General features: G+C 43.0%; 1 protein-coding gene across 11 annotated transcripts in view; it reads right to left on the bottom strand.

Annotated features, from left to right (window-relative positions):
* Nucleotides 1–20,900, bottom strand: part of WNK2 (WNK lysine deficient protein kinase 2) — a 1,473,871-nt gene that overhangs the window by 1,113,030 nt on the left and 339,941 nt on the right. For all 11 annotated transcript variants that reach the window (XM_069643592.1, XM_069643590.1, XM_069643588.1 and 8 more), the window contains exon 5: nucleotides 6,039–6,196. In XM_069643592.1, the coding sequence (XP_069499693.1) occupies nucleotides 6,039–6,196 (158 nt within the window). The remainder of the gene's footprint in view (nucleotides 1–6,038; nucleotides 6,197–20,900) is intronic.

The raw sequence follows: 20,900 nt of genomic DNA on the forward strand, positions 1-20,900 counted from the left end.
GCTAATGGAATATTTCCGGGTAGGTTTATTTGCACAATGTTACTCGATAACATAGGAGCTGGATTTCCCCCGGAACCAGGTAGGGTTGCTTGTCCAGCCTGACTTTGCAATAGTTGCCTAGCAAGGTGATCAGTTCGCTCCTTTGACAAAATCAGTTCTCTCCTAAGAGCATTGCTTTCTTGACGGGCGGAATGCACTTCAGCCCTCAGTTCCCCTAGTAATTGGGCCAATTGGTCAGTTACTGAGGTATCCATAACGTCCGGGTGGGAATTTGTGGGTAGGCTTCTCGTTCTGTTACGCTCACCTGGCTCCCACAGAGGCGTCGATCTGAACTGGACAGCTGCGGTCTCCACCAACATGACGCGTAGGGCCGAGATGACGGACTGGCCCACCTAGCTTTGTTTGCTTGGCCCGTAGGAATATTCTTCTGCAATTGGAGAAAGGGAACCGTGGAGTTGAGCGTAAATCCCCCCACCCCCGCTGTTCTCCCCACAGATCACTTTTGATGTCCCCTCTTATAGTCTCACCTGATGATTTGAAAAGATGAGCTCTCCATCCTGCATTGAGCGCAGGGGCGCGTTGATAACCAGTTGCTTCACTGGCTCAAAGGAATTGGTGAGTTCCAGAACAAAATTGACTCCGAGATTCCCGGCAAGATGCCGTAAGTATGTAGTTCGTAAGAGTTCAAATGCCTGACTTTCATTCTTGTCCGATTCCTTGCAGGTTGCAGCTTGACCCTAGTGGAGAGTTCCTTGTGGCAACCGGTAATATTCTGGTAAGCATTTGTATTTTCAAACACAGTTCGATAAAATAATGTCAGTAGGTAACCTGTTGCTTTCTCCCTTATTCAGGCGCTGAGAGAAAGCATGAAGTCTCGGGGAATAATACCTCCGGCGGTAAAATCAGGTAAGTATTATGGTGAGGAGGGTTCCCCTTCTTAGTCCCTTTCTTTCATCTTGCTGTCCTTTTGTTTTCCCCTCAGGGGCCGGGGTTCGGCAAAGATGCAGTGGAAGCTGTGCCGACCCGTGAAGAGGAATAGTACCCCCGGTGGTAAATTCAGGTAAGTCTATGGGGGGGGTAACTAATATTCCTCAGTGTATTCCCTTGGTTCACCTTGCTGTTCTTGTCTTCTCCTTAGGTGCCGGAGTGCGGCGGGAACATGCAGGAGGAAGCAGTGGAATGCGAAGATGGTGCGCAGGCCGGTGAGGTCAGCGCGGCGCTGCAGCAGGCAAGGCGACGCACATAAAATAACTTCTTTCTTCCAGCTCGAAGGCACGATGGATCGGGAATTCACGTAAGGATCAAAGGTATTGCTCTTGTTCTAACCTTTTCTCCTTCTTTCTCCCTTTTTCTAGGAGCTCCAAACTCGAGGCGGGCGTGGCAGAAGACTGGATGCAGACTTGCAGGCTTGGTGAGCGTTACGCTGCTGGATGCAGAATAACGCGAATCGTGTGCTGCTCTTCGGGCGTGGTTTAAATAGCCTCCAAAGTAGTCCCAGGTAAGTACTCCTCCCCAGTCCCACCAGAGTAAAAAAATAGTCCCTAGGTAAAGTAGTCCCTTCCAAGCCTCTTTTGGCTTCGAGTTCTTGCAGCATGGTCTGCATCAGATAAGTTTTAATCTATGAGCCTGGCGCCGACTGACTCTCCATATGAGCCTGGCGCCATAGACGCCAGGACTGCACCCAAATAGCCCCTAGCAGGGGTTGTTGGGCTTGCTTGGGATAACTTGATGCCTGCTTCCGGGGTTGCTGGACTTGGTCTGGGTCCCCGGGAGTAGGCATCATGACACCAAAGGATCCTTTTGCATAGTGCTTCTCAAAATTGAATGTTTTTAATTCTTCAAGAAAAAAAAAAACAGCCGACACATGTTTCGACCACCAGTCGTTTTCAAGGCTGTACAAAATTATACATTCATTCAGTATATATATTTTTCAAAAAAACATACCATATAGTGCCACATGTCAGGTCAGGATGAGGGAAAATTCACGCCATGATCAAGAATTTAAATCGATGTTAAAAGGAAAAAACATAAATTTAAAACCACAAATTAGTGCCTCAATCAAAAACTGTTTGATCAGCAGAAATAGGCATTTAACTATATTTCACAGTAAGACACACTTGTATATTCGCTAGGACATTAAACAAAGTCAGCACAAAAACAATTAAACTTCAATATATTAACTTCATGCATGGTTAGTTACCTCTAAATAAGAAACTTGAACCCACACACCTTGTGAAACCATTCCAACACGACCAAAATGTGAGTTGCCAAAATAAAAGTATGAGTGTGTCTTTATTGTCTTATTAGTGCTTTGAGTAGCCAAAAGATAATCTGATTCCCATTTCAAGGTTTTGAAAAATTGCAAAACATGTAGACTGTCTCTAATGTAGGACTTCATTTTAAGAACATGAGGTTTCAACGCTTCATCCAAGTACTGGGACATGCCCTCTGTGACCCACCCTATACCACTCATAATAGGTCTGACTGTTGGTAAAATTTCATAGGTCTTTTGTACCTTATGTAGAAAATATAGGGTGGGCATTGTGGGTTCCGTATTAGTCAAAAAAACCTTTTCATCCTCTGTTAGGAAACCTCTATCATACCATAACTGTATTAGTTCCAAATGTTCAATTACAATTCTCTTCGTTGGGTTGGATTTCAAAGGGGTGTAACTCAATTTCAATTTTATTTAAACTTTAGTGAAAGATTAAATATGGAAATGCAACAGCAAACCCTTTTCAGAGTAAAATAATATATTAATGCATCAAAGAAATAGATTTGTTTTGGGCTACAATTTAGGAGTAATACATTAAATTCATACATATATAATATAAGGGTACAATCGAAGAATGAGATCTTGATACACTGACCCAAATATATATCTATTTACATTAAAAGTGTAATAACTGAGTAGAATGTGTAACATTACACGGATTTATCCAGGTAGATAAAAGTTATCTAATAACAATTTGAGAACCCAAGTCATAGACGGCAAACCATGCCACTTATATTATTCGGGACTTTATTATTTGTTTGCACATAATGCGCGAGTGACGACATCGCGTACGTGTGATGTCATCGCGAATACGCGCGTATGACATTGTGTGGATGTGTGCGTGACGTCACCGCGATGCTGCCTGCAAATTCGCCTGCATTAGCGTTCTTAAGAATAGGTGAGAACTCGTGGGACCCCTTTGGAGCAACTAGAAGAATAATGACTGGGATCGAGCCCATTAAATGGTATGTACATATCAATGACAATGTTAAGAGGGAAAGGGTTTGTTTATTGTGTCTTCATTTAGAATTTGGGAACAAATGGCTTAATGGAGTTTTTGGGAACTAGTATTAAGATGAACTTATTATTTTTTGACTGACAAAGCAATGAAATGGCTTGAGGGAAGTGATGATCTTTCTATATACTTGCATAGAGTGGAGCCCTTTATTGTGACTAACAGAGCAAGTAAATGAAGTAATAGAGATGAGGACTCAGATATTTGTACTAAATTGAGCCCATTATTTTGTAGGTGAATTCTGGAGCCTAAAACTTACAAGTATAAGACTACGGGAGCTTACAGTATTCATCTCATATCTGATTCAATAGACTCATCCGTACAGGTGGGTGAGCAATACCAATCATTTATGATTCTACGTTATGGGATACTAGCCTTTCTACAAAAAAATATATAATAATTTTAAGGGTTTTTCCATACAGGATTGAATTTTCAATATAAGATCAAGTGTGATCAACTGACATTGCGAGCCCACATTTAAGAGATAGGGATTGTATATGGGGTGAGGTTCAATCCTGGTATATTTGTTTAACAAAGCACTAACAAGACAAAGACACACTCATACTTTTATTTTGGCAACTCACATTTTGGTCATGTTCGAATGGTTTCACAAGGTGTGTGGGTTCAAGTTTCTTATTTAGAGGTAACGAACCATGCATGAAGTTAATATATTGAAGTTTAATTGTTTTTGTGCTGACTTTGTTTAATTTTGTAGTGAATATACAAGTGGGTCTTACTGTGAAATATAGTTAAAAACCGCCTATTTCTGCTGATCAAACAGTTTTTGATTGAGACACTAATTTGTGGTTTTAAATTTATGTTTTTTCCTTTGAACATCGATTTAAATTCTTGATCATGTCGTGAATTTTCCCTCATCCTGACCTGACATGTGGCACTATATGGTATTGTTTTTTGAAAAATGTATATACTGAATGAATGTATAATTTTGTACAGCCTTGAAAACGACCGGTGGTCGAAACAAGTGTCGGCTGGTTTTTTTCTTGAAGAATTAAAAACATAAAATTTTGAGAAGCACTATGCAAATGGATCCTTTGGATTGACTTTGAGTGACTTTATGAATAGTGATGTTGGACCTGTAATAAGTTGAAACTTAGATCAAGTGTATGGTGTGAGCGCGAGATATCCGCCCGAACTACGTTATTTTATGTTTACTTGCTACAAGCTCTGTGGGAAGCTTGAGGGAAGGATATCACTTGCTGCCGACCTTCTTTCAGGTTTTAAGAGTGGGAAACAGCGCACGCAATCCAATAGCGATACCACAAAAACTAGAAACTTCTATAAGTGATACCCTTGCTTGGGACAATGCATACTGTGCATTGGCTGGAAAAACATAAGTATCAAAGAACAAAATGTCAAGTGAGAAGATGCCAAATAGTGCTTTCAAGATGCATCTGGAGGACATGAGTTCTAGGCCATTAGAGCCTCTTCCCTAAACTTGTATATAACTGTCTAATTACCATCGGCAGGTGTATCTTTTTTTCTTAAGGGAGACTGAATACATGAATCTGAATTTGTATGAATGGGATGCATTTTCTGGAGACATTTCACCCCCAATCATAGGTACCATTTGGAGACAAAAGTCATAACATTTTCGAAAGCCGAAACCTCTTGAGAAGAATAATCAATCGACATGTTGGGCCTAACTTTGGACTAGAAACAAATATATGAGGTTCACCAGAATACCATTATTTACCCATGAAAAAGGACTTTGGTTGAGTAAAGTACTGTAGAAGAGAAAATAATCAATTCTTATTGGACAAATCAGTCACATTTCCAAGATATGTAAACGTGGAGTATTTCACAGTACTAGACGTAGTAGTTTAAGTACCAATAATATGCAACCACTTATTTACTGCAAACTAACAAATGCGTATGGAGCACTGTACAGCCATGCCAAGTGGCTACAACTTAATGACTTGAATAAAAATACATTAGCTATAATGCCAAATTCTGTGTATTACGTTCAATGTAACAAAATATTTAAGGTACCCTCAGTCATGTTAAAATAGTTTACTCATATTAAATCCCTTTGTATGGAAGAACATCTTTTATTAGTGATCACATATCACAGCCATAGTATCAAGTTGTGCCCTAGAATTATAAGCAGTGCAACTTACAACATATTTACACTTGGGAGGTGACAGCAAATCAGAGCCAAGAAGGTGAGAATTACTAAATTGTATTTCCCACCGAGCCCCTTAAGCACTAGGAAGGCACCATCTTCCTATGTGTGTACACATCGTCCTCTGCCCCCCCCCCTGTCTCACAACATTCTCACCTACTTGCCCAACGTCCCCTGCCAGCACCCAAGTGTCCAGTTTCTGGAAAGCTGCTTGACTGTTGACCTCCCTTCTTCCATCAAAGCCTCATTGCCCAACATGGAAATGGGAAGGTACTAGTAGTAATTCCAGTCTCCATTTTCCATAGCGCCCGTTTTCTTTTGTAGTTTTTTTTGCGAGATCATGCCTCCATGCCATTTCTCAAACAAACAAAAACAAGTTACAATGGACGTAATTGCACCAGGGTCCTGTAACTTGGGCCGTTGGCCATTACCTGCCCAGTAAGGTCCCCACCTTGGGGTTTTATTGCTTAAGTAGAATAAACTCGTTTTAGTGAGACAGGAACTAGTGTTAATAAGACAACTGAAAAGTAAGCAGAAAGAGTATTTGGTGTGATTACTATGCATTTACTAGGTTACCAATGGAAAACACTGGTTCACATACTTACACTCGTCACTTTACGATAAATTTGAGCAGCATTCTGGCATTCTGAGTAGGGGTATTCTGAGGTAGCCATTTCCAACATGCACATTCCAAAGGCATATACATCCACCGATTCATCGTAGTGTTCTTCGTACATCTCTGGGGCCATGAACTCTGGAGTACCTGGATACATAACAAATCAGACATTGTAAATGTGGCCATCAGTGATTGCTCATAAGAATTTGAGATGGGGATAACAAAATAAAGAAAAGTAGAACAGCATTTTGGGTACTCGAGTCGAGAATGATCTCTTCTATTATCAACATCCCAGTCTACTTCCAAAATGAGAGGATTAGAGGCTCTTGAATAATTTGAAAATGTGCAGCAGGGATTACAAGCATGTGGCTTGGCTATAACTGCACAGGCCTTTGCTCGACATTTCTGTAACCCTTGCAAACTTCATGGTCATCTCACAAAGACTCCAGGCACCCTGAAAGCCGACCTCTCAAGCAGCAAAACATTGGTAAAGAGAATTGTACTTGAAGAAAATTCTAGTTCTGGAGTAAAGCTTCATCTGGCTCTCTTCGAATCAGAATTAGATGAAAAATTATCAAAAACAATACATGGAGAATTGGTAAAAGCATAGGCTAAATTGAGTTTTATTGGCTTTCAAAGACATTCACCACATCTAGAACAGAGGCCATTATTATCGTTCTAAGCATCTAGAGTAGACTTCTGGGGAAGTTAAAACACTCATAGCTTCTCTGCATTTAGGCTTGCAGGCCACAGCAGATACACAGTAGATACTGCCTCAATTACATAATTACAAAATAAATATAAAAGAATAAAAAAAATAATAACTTTGGCTGTAATTCCTTCTGCCTACTTTCAAGGGCTTGATACCAACCGGGCTAATTCTCTTCACTGTAGAATTATCATCCCAACCAACACTGGCATGCACTCAGTTCAACATCTTTTTGCTCATTACTCCTTTCTAGATTTTAATAAGTGTAGCTAGGAAGACGGGGCTGATCTGCCGATGCAGCTGAACTCTGGAAAGCACTTCTAGTGGGCTTCTAATTTTAAAACGGTCTCCTTTCCACACATTGCTGAAACTGGCTTTTCACCCAGTGTATTTTTTATTTATTATTTTCACTTCCAAATTCCTGGATGTAGATACCCCTCAACAAAATAATGTAACATAACTTGAGTATGGGTTGATCAATTTCAGCAAGCATGGGCAAAGACCGCTAATAGAGACACTGCATGCCAGAGGCAGCAAGAAAACATACCCACCATACCCAAATAAATGTCCATTACGGCCCTTCTTATAAGTAAACTCTTGTAAAAATACCCCAGATGAGGGAAATGCGGCAGTCAAGAAAAGACAAATGTAGGGCTGTTTCTGGTGTAGGAGCAGGGACAGGATTGAGAAATAGAACGAGGTAGAAGTGTTATTGTCAATAGTCATAATGGGGTGAAAACATCACCATGATGAAGATGGACAAACAAAAAAATACAACATTTAGAACCGAAAGCTAAACTTAAGAAATCGTCTAGTTTATGGAAGGCCAATGCTTTAGAAAGGCAAGTTAGAGGTGTTGGTGTGGTCAGGAAGAGGCCCCATGATTGTGAGGAGTTCATGTTGCGCGCGTCCTATTGATGACGGGCAATGGCAGCGAACTGTATGTAATATTTAAAATTCATATGCATCGAGTGCAGTTAATTATGTATGGTTATGTTATTTTTAGTGTCACTGTTTAGAATGTATACATATTGTATCCTTCTACATGCGTGAAGATCTTATATTAAAACTGCAAATGCAACATGAACACATAGGGTGCTTTGCAAAAACATGCTAGTTGTGGTTCTCTTGCAAAATGCACTTTGACTACTAAACTGACTTCCTCAGGTTTTCAGACAGCAGAAAACTAGGAAATCAGTAACTTTAACCTTTGCGGTTAGCTGCTGCACATGAATTTTAAGTAGAAGGGACCTTTGTTGACGGAAAGAAGACTCATCTAGTAAGAAGATCAGCCTGAAAACAGGACAACGGTTTATGATACAACAGTTCCGCAAGGGACCGACGTTATCTCGCTCATTGTACTGAAGTCACATAGAGGGGGTTGATCATTTGTTTGGGTAGGCAATAAAAATGGGGCCCCGAGGTCAGGGTGTGCGGCAGTTAATTGTTTTGACAGGTCGGAACCAGAGGCTGTATGTTCTGGAGTAGTGGTCGCATAAATTAGTTTGTGTTTAGAAGCGCCAAGAGTCTGGGTCTGGGGTAGCTGAGATCGCAAATAGTAGTTCAAAGAAGAACCTGTTTATTCAGGCCTTGCTCGTATTTGCTAAAAAATGTAAGCAGACCATGTGCAAACACACTTCAAGTTAAAGACTCTAGGACACTTATTATTTCTAATTATGTTTCAATACCAATGTTTATGCTGACATGGCCTACTACGGACGAATCCCAATAAGAGGTGTGTTCTGAAAATAATGTGAAGATGACTATCAAGATTAGACTGGCCAATGAAAAAATTGAATAATTGGGAAAAGATTGGATTTTTTAAAAGAGATTTCTGTCCAATCATATTTGAGGCGTGGATGGCAATAAAATATCAGGGCGTTTTGTAAAAATATATAAGTTGTCAAGCGATGTGGTATTGTTGCAACTTGGGTTAGTTTGGTCTTGCAACACCATCTAACCGCTCCCCGTGCTTTGTACAATAAACTTGCTTTATGTACAACTGTGTACTCATTTAAGTAGTGGGCTTTTTTGGGTTAAGGTGATTGAAGGCCCGTCCGCACAGAGGTATTTACAGTAATCAATTGCTGAATAAAAAGATCTAGTTTTAAGATGTAAATTATGATGGGTTCCGATTTGACTGCGCTAAGCACACGCAGGATGGTGTGCACAAGGACGCAGACCCATTCTTATAGAAGGGTATATTAGCAGGGAACACAGAAGCGTTTCCATAAAGGAAAGAAAAATAGAATGGCCAAAAATGGTTAATTTCATCCCCTACTTAAAAAAGGTCAAAGAAAGTGCATTGAATGGATTTGATGTAATAAACGAAATGCCCACAAACAGCCCACAGACGTTTTTATGGGAGGGCAAAAGGGGCACTTGCCCAGGGCCCCCACCTTGGAGGCAAATGTGAGTTCTCTCTATTCTGGGTTACATGTACCTTTTACATACAGTCCTGTATAATTACTCAGGCTGCATACCTTCTGGATTCTATTGCTAAAAAGACTCCTGAATCTATGCTAGAACAGAAGTAACCTCTTCGTAGACTGATAATTTTCTAATTAGAGCAAGAATTAAGAAGGTAAGGGGACTTAAAAGGGAAAAAAATCCTTATTTTTAATGCTGTTAGGTATCATATCAACTTATGACCTGTGATTTCGGCGGGGGGCAGATATTCTTGATCACTTAATTCCTTTGGTTTGGTGGAGGGGGCCCCAAAGATTTATGTGCCCAGGGCCCCAAAAGTGCTTAAGATGGCCCTGCCCACAAACCACGGCAATGCCTCTCCCAAGTCTAAACCGGATATGGACATGCTACATACAGATGTCCACTCGGATGCTACATTCATCTTTCAGAAGATCTTTACTACATATAATAAGCAGCAACATTACCAAACACTGTATTTTTCGCTCAATACAACCTCATTTTGGTTTACAGGCAAAATATCGTCTATCTGAAATTATTTCCCTGGCCAAAAAATTAACCTTTAACCCAGAGAAGAGTTCAATCTGAATAAAGAACAGCAATGAATATGTTCTCACAATACAGTCAGGGGGGTGCGGGGGGAATTCCCACTGCACAGCCGTGTGGCGACTGCAATTAACATGTTACCAGAACATTATGTATTGCTACAGGCTATTCAAAAGCTAACAAATGTCACTTCGTTCACAGTTGGTTTTGCGAGTTACATAATTCAGCGATTAATTAATGGAACAAATGACAGGCTGCAGATATCATGGAAAGGCAAAGACGCACCAGAAAGGGGGCCGGCGCTTTGGGGTGAGGGTGGGGGGCTATGTACCTGCTTTAATGCTTCCATTTATTACGCAATGCACATTAAACTCTGGAATGTCATGTGGGATGAAAGAAGGCTGTGTGGTCGGTCATGCATTAGAGGAGAGCACGGGTAAGCATGCATCACCCCACCTCTGTACAGCTGGACAGATCCTACGAGGGAATGCGCCCATATATTGCATCCGATCCATATATGAGATGCGTGCCTGCTTTACAAATGGGACTGACATTATCCAACTCACATGTTGAGCATTTAAAGGATTAAAACAAATATTCCTGCTTTACAAAATGCGTTTAATGTAGGGGGTGACGCAACTAACAAAATGAGGGTGTCTGGCTCTCGGATCGCCAGTAATGCCACAGCACTCGCACACTGGCGCACACACAGCTAGCCACAAACAGCTTCCGGAACCCAAGCAGCTCAAATTGATCCTGTGAACAGAATTAAACTACAGTAATACTCAGCCGCGAGGACTAAATATGTAAACATGTATGCAAACAGGCCATTAAGATTAATGGATGAACATAATCACCGACTTGTGATAGAGGTTTGCTTTATGGTTACTTATAAAAAGAAACACTCACTTGAATCATTCAATTAAATACATTTGCAGTTGTTTTAAGCCAATATCGTATACCTTTCCAGTCATTAAACTATTTTCACACACGCACGCACGCACGCACGCACGCTTTGGAAGCACTAGATGGTTTATAGTGATTACATCAGCAAAGCACTCCTTTTTACATTTTTGTTACAGTCTGCAAGTTTGGACATGCAGAGGGAACCAACTTGAAACTAAACTGGACTTCAGCACCCACTGACGAAGGTGGAGAACTTGCGCGACTATGCCTAGGTTTTGGCTAGTGTATGCCGGGTGCGCCGAGATCTCAAACGGCAGCCATAGGCAGAAGTAAGGTAATTGTCCAGAAGGCAGTGGAGCAGAAACTTTTGTGCTCAGAACTCCGCTTGCACGGCCCACAGAGTCACCATCCCAACAACGCCCTTTCCAAGAGGATACCTACTTGGGTCACACAAAGGGACTGAACACTAGGAGGGGGGCCTGGTGCAGGAGTTAGGCCAACAGCAACCTCAAACTACAGCTTCCATCCATTGGGGGAGTCAGGGGATCCGATTGGTTTTAGTCGCACTGGGCCACAACTGTGGTCAATAACTATATTCCTATATGAGCACTCCCCAGAGGTAGCCTACCACCACCACTCGTGTACCCCATTAAACTGGCAAAGATGGACATCTTCTAGGCACATGGGAGGATACTGGGCCAGGATGGGTTTGTTTCCAATGCTGCCTGGCTAAACCAGTCCTAGTGCAGAATCTCACAGCTATTTGCCATTTCAGCTGCTTCAGGTGCAAGGCATTTCATCAGGTGGATCACTCCTCCATTAGCAACCCCAAGGTTATACATGATATTTTGTTTACAACTATTCTAGTTAGTAAAGGGGAGAGCCAGCAGCCATCATAGGGACAGACCCCCTGCTAATTTATCTCAATTTTACATCAATCGTGGTCTAGCTCCCAAAGAGGAACTTTATTGGGTGTGTACGTTGCCCCCCACCGCTTTGCCAAAGGGCCTTCTGCCATATCGCTCCAGTTATGTGTCCCATCTCACCTACTTTGTTACGCAGTCCTTGCTGCACCCTGGCCTACACTCGGTATCTCGCATCCTCCCAGTGGATGTCCACAGTGCTGAATCCCATGCAGTACCATTGGCTATCCCATTCCGAGCAGAACAGAAGACATTTAGCTGAGCATCTTCTGGCTTCAATTGTCAATGGAGAAAAACACAGAAAAAAAGAATTCTCGGCTCAGGCAGTTATGATCAATACTGCAGAATCTTCACAAAAACCCGGCCTAAAGTCTCCTCCCAGGTGGCATGGGAAAGGCAGCCGCAAACTGATCCTAACCCTGGTGGTGGTGTTGACCGGGTGGATAAACCGGGAGGAAAAAGCCCTCCCACGGGCCCCTGGAAGTAAGAGGATTCCGTTAGAAAGGCTGCAGTATTTCTCTACTTTAGAAAGGGAGATTTATATGGTGCCAGAATATTTGATGGCTTGTTGTCACAGTCAGACTTCCTTTCATAAAGATCTACCCATTGAGGGTAGAAAATACTCTTATGAATACCAGAAAAATAATACAGTTGGGAAGCAAAACATTAATACCTTGATTTCTGATGGATATCATTTTCCCTTAAATATGAACCAAACACCTAATGGGTCATTTAATAAACAGAGTAAATCCATTAATATAGAAGTGCTTCTTTTGGAAGGAAGAAATGAAAATCACATTGGGGACCTCGAGTCCCACAATGCCCCAAGTACTGGGACAACAAAGAGGGATTCTGAGGCACTAGACTGCCTATATATATAAGGCCCCCTCCGGTGCAGACGATTAGAACCAGAGGACGGGGTTGTAGAAACCACCCGTTGCAGTTGCAGGAGAAGCAGAAGTGGGAGAGGAGAGGAGAGGAGATGCCGCTTTTGATAAAGTGGATGATGGTCCCGAGAGGGTGTCCCAGGTTTATAGCCTAAATTGCAGAAGTCATGCAGTGGAAATCAGTATTGCAGCAAGCTTCCCTCCTATTGGTGTGCAGTGTCCCAGTGGCTGGCGGGCATCGATAGACACAAGGCGCAAGGGAAGCTCCTTTGCTTTTAGCTTCCTGCGGCCCATGCCGAACAGTAGTCTGCCACCTAGACGGATTTGGACGTAGAAGCAGAGTGAGCTGTGTCAATGGTTTGCACGGATGCGTGTAGCAGAATCGGTGAGTTTAACAGTGAAGGTTAATCCCAATATGCTCCGTATGCAGCCGCTGATTTCTGAATATTGTTTTCAATACCAAACTAATATAAGGAAAGTAGGTTGGCGAAATACAAACTTTTTAAAGAGGCAAGCAGAGAAAAGTTACAAATCTAGTTATAAAAGCAAGCACGTTAACCAAAGCAAAGAAGGGGCAATACAAAAGCAAGTTAATCAGAAACAGTATTGCCAAAAGGCTGTTAATTACAAACAGCATTGCCAAAGTAAAGCAGGGGCAATACAGAAGTAAGCTAATAAGAACCAGCATTAATGAAGTAAAAAGGGGGCAGTAATTTACACAGCTTATAACTCATGTTGGCTTAACAATAAGAGAGCACTTTTTCAGGAACAGTGCAACTGTTGTTGCCAGACTAAGGAAGAGGCAATAATCAAGCAGAATAAAGACAAGTATTGCCCAAGCCCGCATCTCTGCGGCATCTAACAATTCGGCCAAACTCTTTAAAGTCTGCAAGGAGCTGGCCAACCCTGCTGCAGTCTCTACCTCTCCTGTCCCCTCCCAGGCCCTCTGCACGGCACTGGTCTCTCACTTCATTTAAAAAAATCAGGACATCCTGTCCTCACTCTCCTCCCATCACCCCCCACCCCCTCTATTCCCTGCTCTTGCTCTGCGCCTTCTACAGCCACCCCTCCTCCCTCCTTCTCTGACTTTCCCCTTTATTCTGCCGACTAGGTTTTGAGACAAGTCCGATCTATGAAAGTCTCGTCAAAACAGGTCCACCCCTGTTCCTTCAAAACTATCAAGGACCACATCGACTCCTTGGCTCCTGCCCTGGCAGACTTCTGCAATCACTCCTTTGCCTCTGGAGTCTTCCCATCCCCCCTCAAGCACTCCCTTGTGCACCTCCTTCTTAAGAAAACCTCTGCCGACCCCTCCTGCCCAGCTAACTATCGCCCAATCTCTATCACTCCCTTCCTGGGCAAGCTCCTGGAAAAACTGGCCATCTCCCAGCATAATCTCCATGCTGAATCTGTTGGTAGTCTTCATGACCATCAGTCTGGCTTCAGAGCTGCCAGAAGCACGGAAACTGCTCTCCTGAACATCTGTGAAGACCTGCTCTCAAACCTTGACTAACAATCCTTGTGTTCTCATTTTGCTCGACCTCTCTTCTGCCTTTGACACTGTCAACCACACCATCCTGCTCAACCGTCTCCGTGATAACCTGGGTATCACTGGTCAGGCTCTGGCGTGCTGACCTCCTTCCTCTCCAATCGACCCTCCCAGGTCCAACTGGGTTCCTTCCTCTTGGACATCTTTTTCTCTACCTGTGGTGTCCCCCAGGGATCTAACCTCTCCCCCTGGTTGTTCAACCAGTATCTGGCACTTCTTGCTCACCGCATCGCCGCTCTCTGTCCCAACTTTCAGTGCTACGCGGATGATACCCAGCTCATTTTCAGGCTACCCTCGGCCTCCTCTTCCCCTTCCCTCATCTCCGACTGTCTTTCTGCTATCTAGGAATGGTGTGCTGCCAACGACCTCTGCCTTAATGACAGTAAGACTGAGATTCTACTCATCGGCACACCACGCCCTCCTTCCCTGCAGCTCTCTGGCCAGCCTCCCTTGGCCCTCTTCCTGCTCCTACCTGCAAGGCAAAAAAACCTCGGGGTCATCTTCGACTCCACACTCTCTTTCTCTCCTCACATCTCTGACGTCTCTAAGAAGTCACACAGAGGTATCCTTCCTTTCCTCTCCTTCCCCCAGAAGCTCACTGTCTCCAGAGCCCTGGTTCTCTCGAAGCTGGACTACTGTAACAGCCTCCATCTAAATCTTCCTGCCTCTACTCTCCGCCCTTTGCAACTCATCCTCAACAGGACCGCGAGACTTGTCCTTGGCCTCAAGCCCAGGGACCGTATCTCTCCAGGACTGAAATCTCTACACTGGATCCCAGTGGCTGCGAGGATTAAGTTCAAAACCCGCTGCATTGTCCACAAGGCCTTCTAGGGCCTTGGGCCAAAATACCTTCAACTCTCTCTTCCTAAATATCTTCCTTCTCGAGCTCTTTGCTCATCCACCTCCAACTACCTCAGGGTCAGCCGCTTCTACAAGCAACGAGTTGGGGTAGATCTCTCTCCGCAGCAGGGGCCTCCCTCTGGAACAGCCTTCCTGCCTCCCTGAAACTTGAGGAGAACCCTCTCCAGTTCCGGAAGCACCTCAAAACCTTTCTCTTTGCCTCCGCTTTCTCTCCCTCTCTCCCCTGCTAACATCACTGAACCTGCACTGAATCCAACTGGGCCACTCACCGATCTCGGTCCTTTCCCCAGCCATTCTTCCCTGCACTGCCTACCTGCACTACGGGACTGTCTCTGTTTCCTACAGCCCCTTCTCGCGGCACTTACCTTGCACTTGCCACCAGCTGGCCCTATTATTTATCTTGTGTTCTACTAACCATGTACTGCACTTTCCCCTCTACCCTTGCGTGATCTGGATGACACCTGGCCTAGTAGGATCGTTCTCTGTCTCCCCTTGTCCCCCCCCCTGCCTCGACGCGCCTTGAAACAATTGTGTATAGGCGCGTTACAAATGCCATATCATATCATATCGAGCCAAATCGAAGCAATTGGAAGACGGAAACTTTGTCAACAGTTTACTGCTGTGCAAATGGGAAAACGGAAGTGTAGGGAGAGGTGCCCTCCTGATATAAAGTATTCAGGGGGAATTAAACATAACCTGCATTGTCTGTGGCAAAATCAAGAGTGAAAATATACAACATCAATGTGCAACATGTTTTCCTGAAAGGAGTTGTGAATGTTGAAGTTGTTGAAAGTTAATGCTGAGTGGATCGGAAAGATATTCGCACTATGCGCCAGAACAAAGATGGTACCAGATTCCTGGTTAAAGGCAGTCATAGTTCCTATCTATAAGAAGGGCCCCAGACAAGAACCAGCAAGCTATAGGCCCATAGCTTTGCTAGACATCTTGGGCAAATTATTTGCCACTCGCCTCTTGGAACATTTTCGAGTCTGGGAGAAAATCAGTCCGGCACGAGATCAACTCCAAACCGGATTCCAAAAAAAGGGTTCGACAACAATCAACCTCATGGTGCTGAATATTCTGAAAGCAAGAGTCAAAGAAGGAGCACCGAAGATCTTTTTGGCTTTCGTCGACCTCTCCAAAGCCTTCGACATGATCGACCGCAACATCCTGTGGACAAAGTTACAAGGGTGGCAATGTCCGGGATCAATTTTGGAACCAATAATGGCCCTCAACAAGGACACCACTATGAGAGTAAAACTAAACCACCAAGGTGCACTGTCAGGAGAAATTCAGGTGAAAAGAGGAGTTAAACAAGGATGTCCGCTGGCTCCAGCCTTGTTTATAGCCTTTCTAGGCGATTACAAAGACACTGAAGCAAAAACGCGCGCCTTTCCCCCCCAAGATCGGGAAAATGGAAATTCCACGTCTATTATATGCAGACGACGTCATCCTGGTCGACCAGACCAAAGTGGGCCTTCAAAGGAAACTACGTAACCTCGAAATCTACATCGAGAAAAACCACCTGGCGATCAACAAGACCAAGACAAAAATCATGGTAATGGAGAAAGCAACTAGCAAACGAACTGCTAACCTAAACTTTTACCTGGACAACACAAAAATTGAAATTGTCAAGTCTTTCAAATACTTGGGGATAGTGTTGGACAATTCCAAAATGGAAAACAGCCTTTTAAATCAGATATGGGAGAAAGCAAAATGTCTTACAGCCCAAACCAGAGCCATTGACCGTAAATTCGGTAAATTCTCTTTGCTTCCAGCGATTACATTCTACAAAGCCAAAGTGGTGCCGGCACTAATATATGGAACCGAGACCTCCCTCTACCTCCCTCGCAAGACCTGGACCAGGCTGGAAGGGCACATATGGAAGGCAGTTTTGGGTCTTCCCAAATCTACCTCCATGCCAGCCATTAGGAGAGAACTAGGGCTATACTCCCTCGCCTCAATGGTAGACAAAAGCGCATTGCGCTTATATAGAAATATCATCCTGGATGAGGCTTTGCCGATCATGGCAGCGATGGCTGAGGAAATTGAATCGGGGAAGTGCATGGCCTTGAACCACTGGGTAAAAAGGAGAAAGGAAGATCTGACAAAGATCGCATGCTCGGAGATAGAGCTAAAAGAAAACCCAGACAGAATTAAAAAGAAGGTGGAGGATCTGGACTGGATAACAACTATCGAAAAAGCAACCGGTAACAAATTACTAGCCCACCTCCCCCCGACCTTCAATAAGGCAAAAGTCCCACTCCAGTACTGCATGAAGTTCCCGGAAAAACGGCTCAGGACGACGATCATGAGGGCAAGGCTTAACCTCCTACCCACCAGGGAGATCATAACCATCAGAGGAGGCGGAAATGAGAAAAAGTGCAGATTATGCAAAAAAAACGAGGCGACCGAATCCTTGAAACATCTGGTGATGGAATGCACTAGCATGGAAACACAGAGAAACCAGTACCTCCCCTCGTTAGAGGACAACCTATGGATCTTCGATACGAATGAGCTATGGAATAGATTGATCTCCGGGGAAAACAACAAGTGGTCACAAGCCCTAGCAAAACTAATTGAAATGGCGTTTGACCAGATCAGACAATCTGACAGTAATAAGGAGCAAATCAATTAATCCATTTCTAGCCACTGGAGACCTGGGGGAGGTTCTGTAGAAACCCATAAAAACCTGAGACACCAATTTTACACGGTGAAGGATGAAAGCGTGCACCTTCGTCCATGACCCTCAGTTATTTTTGACAAAACTCAGTTTTCACCGAGTAATAGTTCAAAAAAAAAAAAAAAAAGATTTTACTATATATTTGAAGTAGACCTCACTATTTGCAATAGTGTTAGGAGTTTGTTTTGTCCAGGCGAGTATATCAGGATGGCAACCAGTAAGTGGTAGTCATGGCAGGGTAGTAGACAAGGAAGAAGTAAATTAAAGTACTATATTGTGGTAGAAGGTTTTGTTGTTGAAGTGGCAAAAGGCACTAAAGTGTTTCATGAATTGTGGGATCATCCTGACAAACTTTATTTGATACAGAAGAATCATAACAGCATTTTGTTTCTCAAGAAGACGTTGTGTTGAACCTTTGTTATATGTGGAAAAGACAAAGATTTATCAACAATTTAAACTATTGGTTAAAGGTGAAGTAAAGAACTTTAGGAGTGAGGAACAAAAAGCCACTTGGTCATTTGAAATCTTCTGCCAAATTCCTGCTTTGAATCTAGGGGAGGGGAAAACGATCCAGGTTACAAGGATATACAGTTATTGGGTCTAAAGTTGAACGTAACTGTTATTTCTGCTATGTTTTGAATTGCCATGCATTTCGTTCATGAATTTGATGTATGTTTAAGTGTAGGGGACAGATTCCTTTTGTAGAGTGTTTCCTTTAGTTATTTTGATAGGCTGGGAAATTCTTGCTTGGTTAGAGATAGTGAGGAGTTTATCAAACCCTTTTACAAGTTAAATAAAATGGCATCTTGTGAAAACCTTGTACCAAGTTGTCCGCCTGTCATTTCTGACCCCTCACATCGTGGAGCTCAATCTATAGGTATAGGTTTCCTTTTGGTGGTGAGTCAGTTCCACAGACACAGGCTCTTTTGGCTGTGCAGAGAGTTCCACATGCTCTTTTGGGGTGACTTGTGGCAGAAGAATGTCAAATCAATCCCCATGCAGACTCGTCATCCTTCTATGAACTGCTTTGGTTTCCTTCTCTCAATGGTAAAGTTATCCCTCTGGGTAGAATAAGCCCATCTGCTCTTCAATCTCCAGTTTGTTCCCCTTCTGAATCTTCCTTCCCCCAATATTCTACACTCCTATTTTATGGGTATGCCATTATATTTCCCTCTAAACCCACCCCTGGCTTCTCAGAGGTGTGGTTTTTCAGCCACCTGACTAGAAAAGGTGGAGGAAATTTGCTCTTTGAAAAAAATGCTAATTTTGTTTTTAATACTCTAATTTCTGCCTAAAATATGTGAGATTAAAATTGAATTTTTTTTTCGACTCTGCAAGTTGGGGCAAATATTTTGAGATATTGAATGATTAAATTAGAATTGCTAGTGATTTTACAGGTGTTTAGCATTTTTGGGCAATTTAATAAAAACAATATTTAATAACGTTTCAAAGACTGGTGGAAGCTTCTCTTATCACTGCTTAATTTTGGATTACACCCAAGTCATTTTTCTCTCCATGCTAAATGCATTCATTTCTTTAGTGTGCAATTTAAGTTGTTCTCCACCAGAGTGCAGAGACAATACATCGCCTAAATATTCTCTTTCCATGTTACCACTTATGCAAAGCAGAAATCTCTTGGTGTGCATAATCTCCATGGCATTTCACCTTGACTAATCCAAGGTCTGGCGCCGGGCAAATGAGTTTGTCACCTTCACCTCTTGAAACTGCAATGTTTATGATGGGCATGGACTTTGACAGATGACAATGCTCCATTGAGGATTAAAGACCTATTAAATACATCTGGGGCATGGTATGTTGATACAATCTCAGCAGCCAGCCCGATCTGGATCAAAGAAACCCATTGAAGGCCCTTCATGTGCATTCAAACAGTCAAGCCCAGAAAGGTAAACATGCAAAGTATTTCACGGTCGCTCTCAGCATTTTCCAGGCTTCCCCATTCCAACTTGCTTATAAAAGCAAAAATGAAATATACAAGCTGCTTCAGCTTTATACTTTTATTTCAGATTCTCTTGATTAAATTAACCATCTGCAATTTATTTTAAATCAGAGGATTCTATAATATATGTTTCTATAATGTTACAATATGGCTTATACATTTTAAAACATTTGTTTTACACTCCAAACAAAGCCAGTGAATTTTCCTCTGTGTAAAGCTGCACTAGGCATACTTTAACAATGATATATCCATTTCCTGTGCTTGATATTTGGGGCTCAGGAATCAAACACGGCTGAAAGAAAATATATAATAGCATTCTTATTTGGACATCATAATGAGCAAAATAACTAAGTCGGAGATGTTTCCTTTTGATTTTGTCAGCAAGAAAAAGTCTGAAATCTCAGATTTATATAGCGCAGGCATATCTCTTCTCTTGCTCTGCCAGGAAGGCCTTAGACATTTTATTCTAAGCCTCATTTTTACTGTAAAATTCTTGGCAGATGTGTGCGCACTGTAGAACCTACCAGCGTCTTTGTTCTGCTGGCCACCTTGAAAATGAGAACACATGCTCCCAGAAGTGTCTGAAACCACCAGGCCGAAGTGGCCTCTCTCTACACTGGAAGTCATGCTCTGCCTAGGACAGGTCTGTAATCCTTTCTCTGGATACTTCTAGCCTGAGAGTCCCAGACGAATCCAAGAAAAGTAAGCCTCTACTATGGGAGTAGTGTAAACCTCTGAAAAAGTAATAGAAATCCAAGACTGAAAAGGTTTTTCACCAGAAGTTGTGCCAAAGATGCAGCTTGCAGGCGCGACGGGGATCTGACCAGCCAATATTGTCGGTAGGGGTAGACATGGACCCCCCTGAGAGAGGAAGCTGGACACAACATGCCTTGACACTGCTAAACCCAAAGGAAAGAGCCCTGCATTGGAAATCCCTCCCAGATGTAAATCCTTCAGTAAAGCTCCCTAATGGTGACATGGCATCTTTGAGGTTCATAGTACAAAACCAATGGTCCTATTGTACAACTCTACCTGAAGTAACCAGGTTACATTTTTTATTTGGGAAAAAGCAACTTCAAATTGTCACCAGGAATGTCCAGGTCTTATTGGATGCAGAAAAGTATTGAACAACTCTCAGCCTGAAGTGTGAAGCCTACCAGTAGCCAGTCCTACCCCAGAGGGGGGCAGTGGCAGTTGTAGAGCCAAAATTCCTATCCCCTACCGATATGACAGTTCATGTGCAGTTCCAAACTGTATAAACCCCCCAAATGGTGGCCAGGTTTTTGTCCTAGAGAAAACAGTCTCGAGAAGAACACCCATGAGACAACCAGCAGCACCCCATGCATGAACTCCAGCAACAAGAGAGCACTAACAGGAGGGGAGACAGAGACGCAGGTGTACGT

Source organism: Ambystoma mexicanum, chromosome 2p, assembly GCF_040938575.1.
Source record: "Ambystoma mexicanum isolate Mex_15411 chromosome 2p, UKY_AmexF1_1, whole genome shotgun sequence".
Taxonomy (NCBI): Eukaryota; Metazoa; Chordata; class Amphibia; order Caudata; family Ambystomatidae; genus Ambystoma; species Ambystoma mexicanum.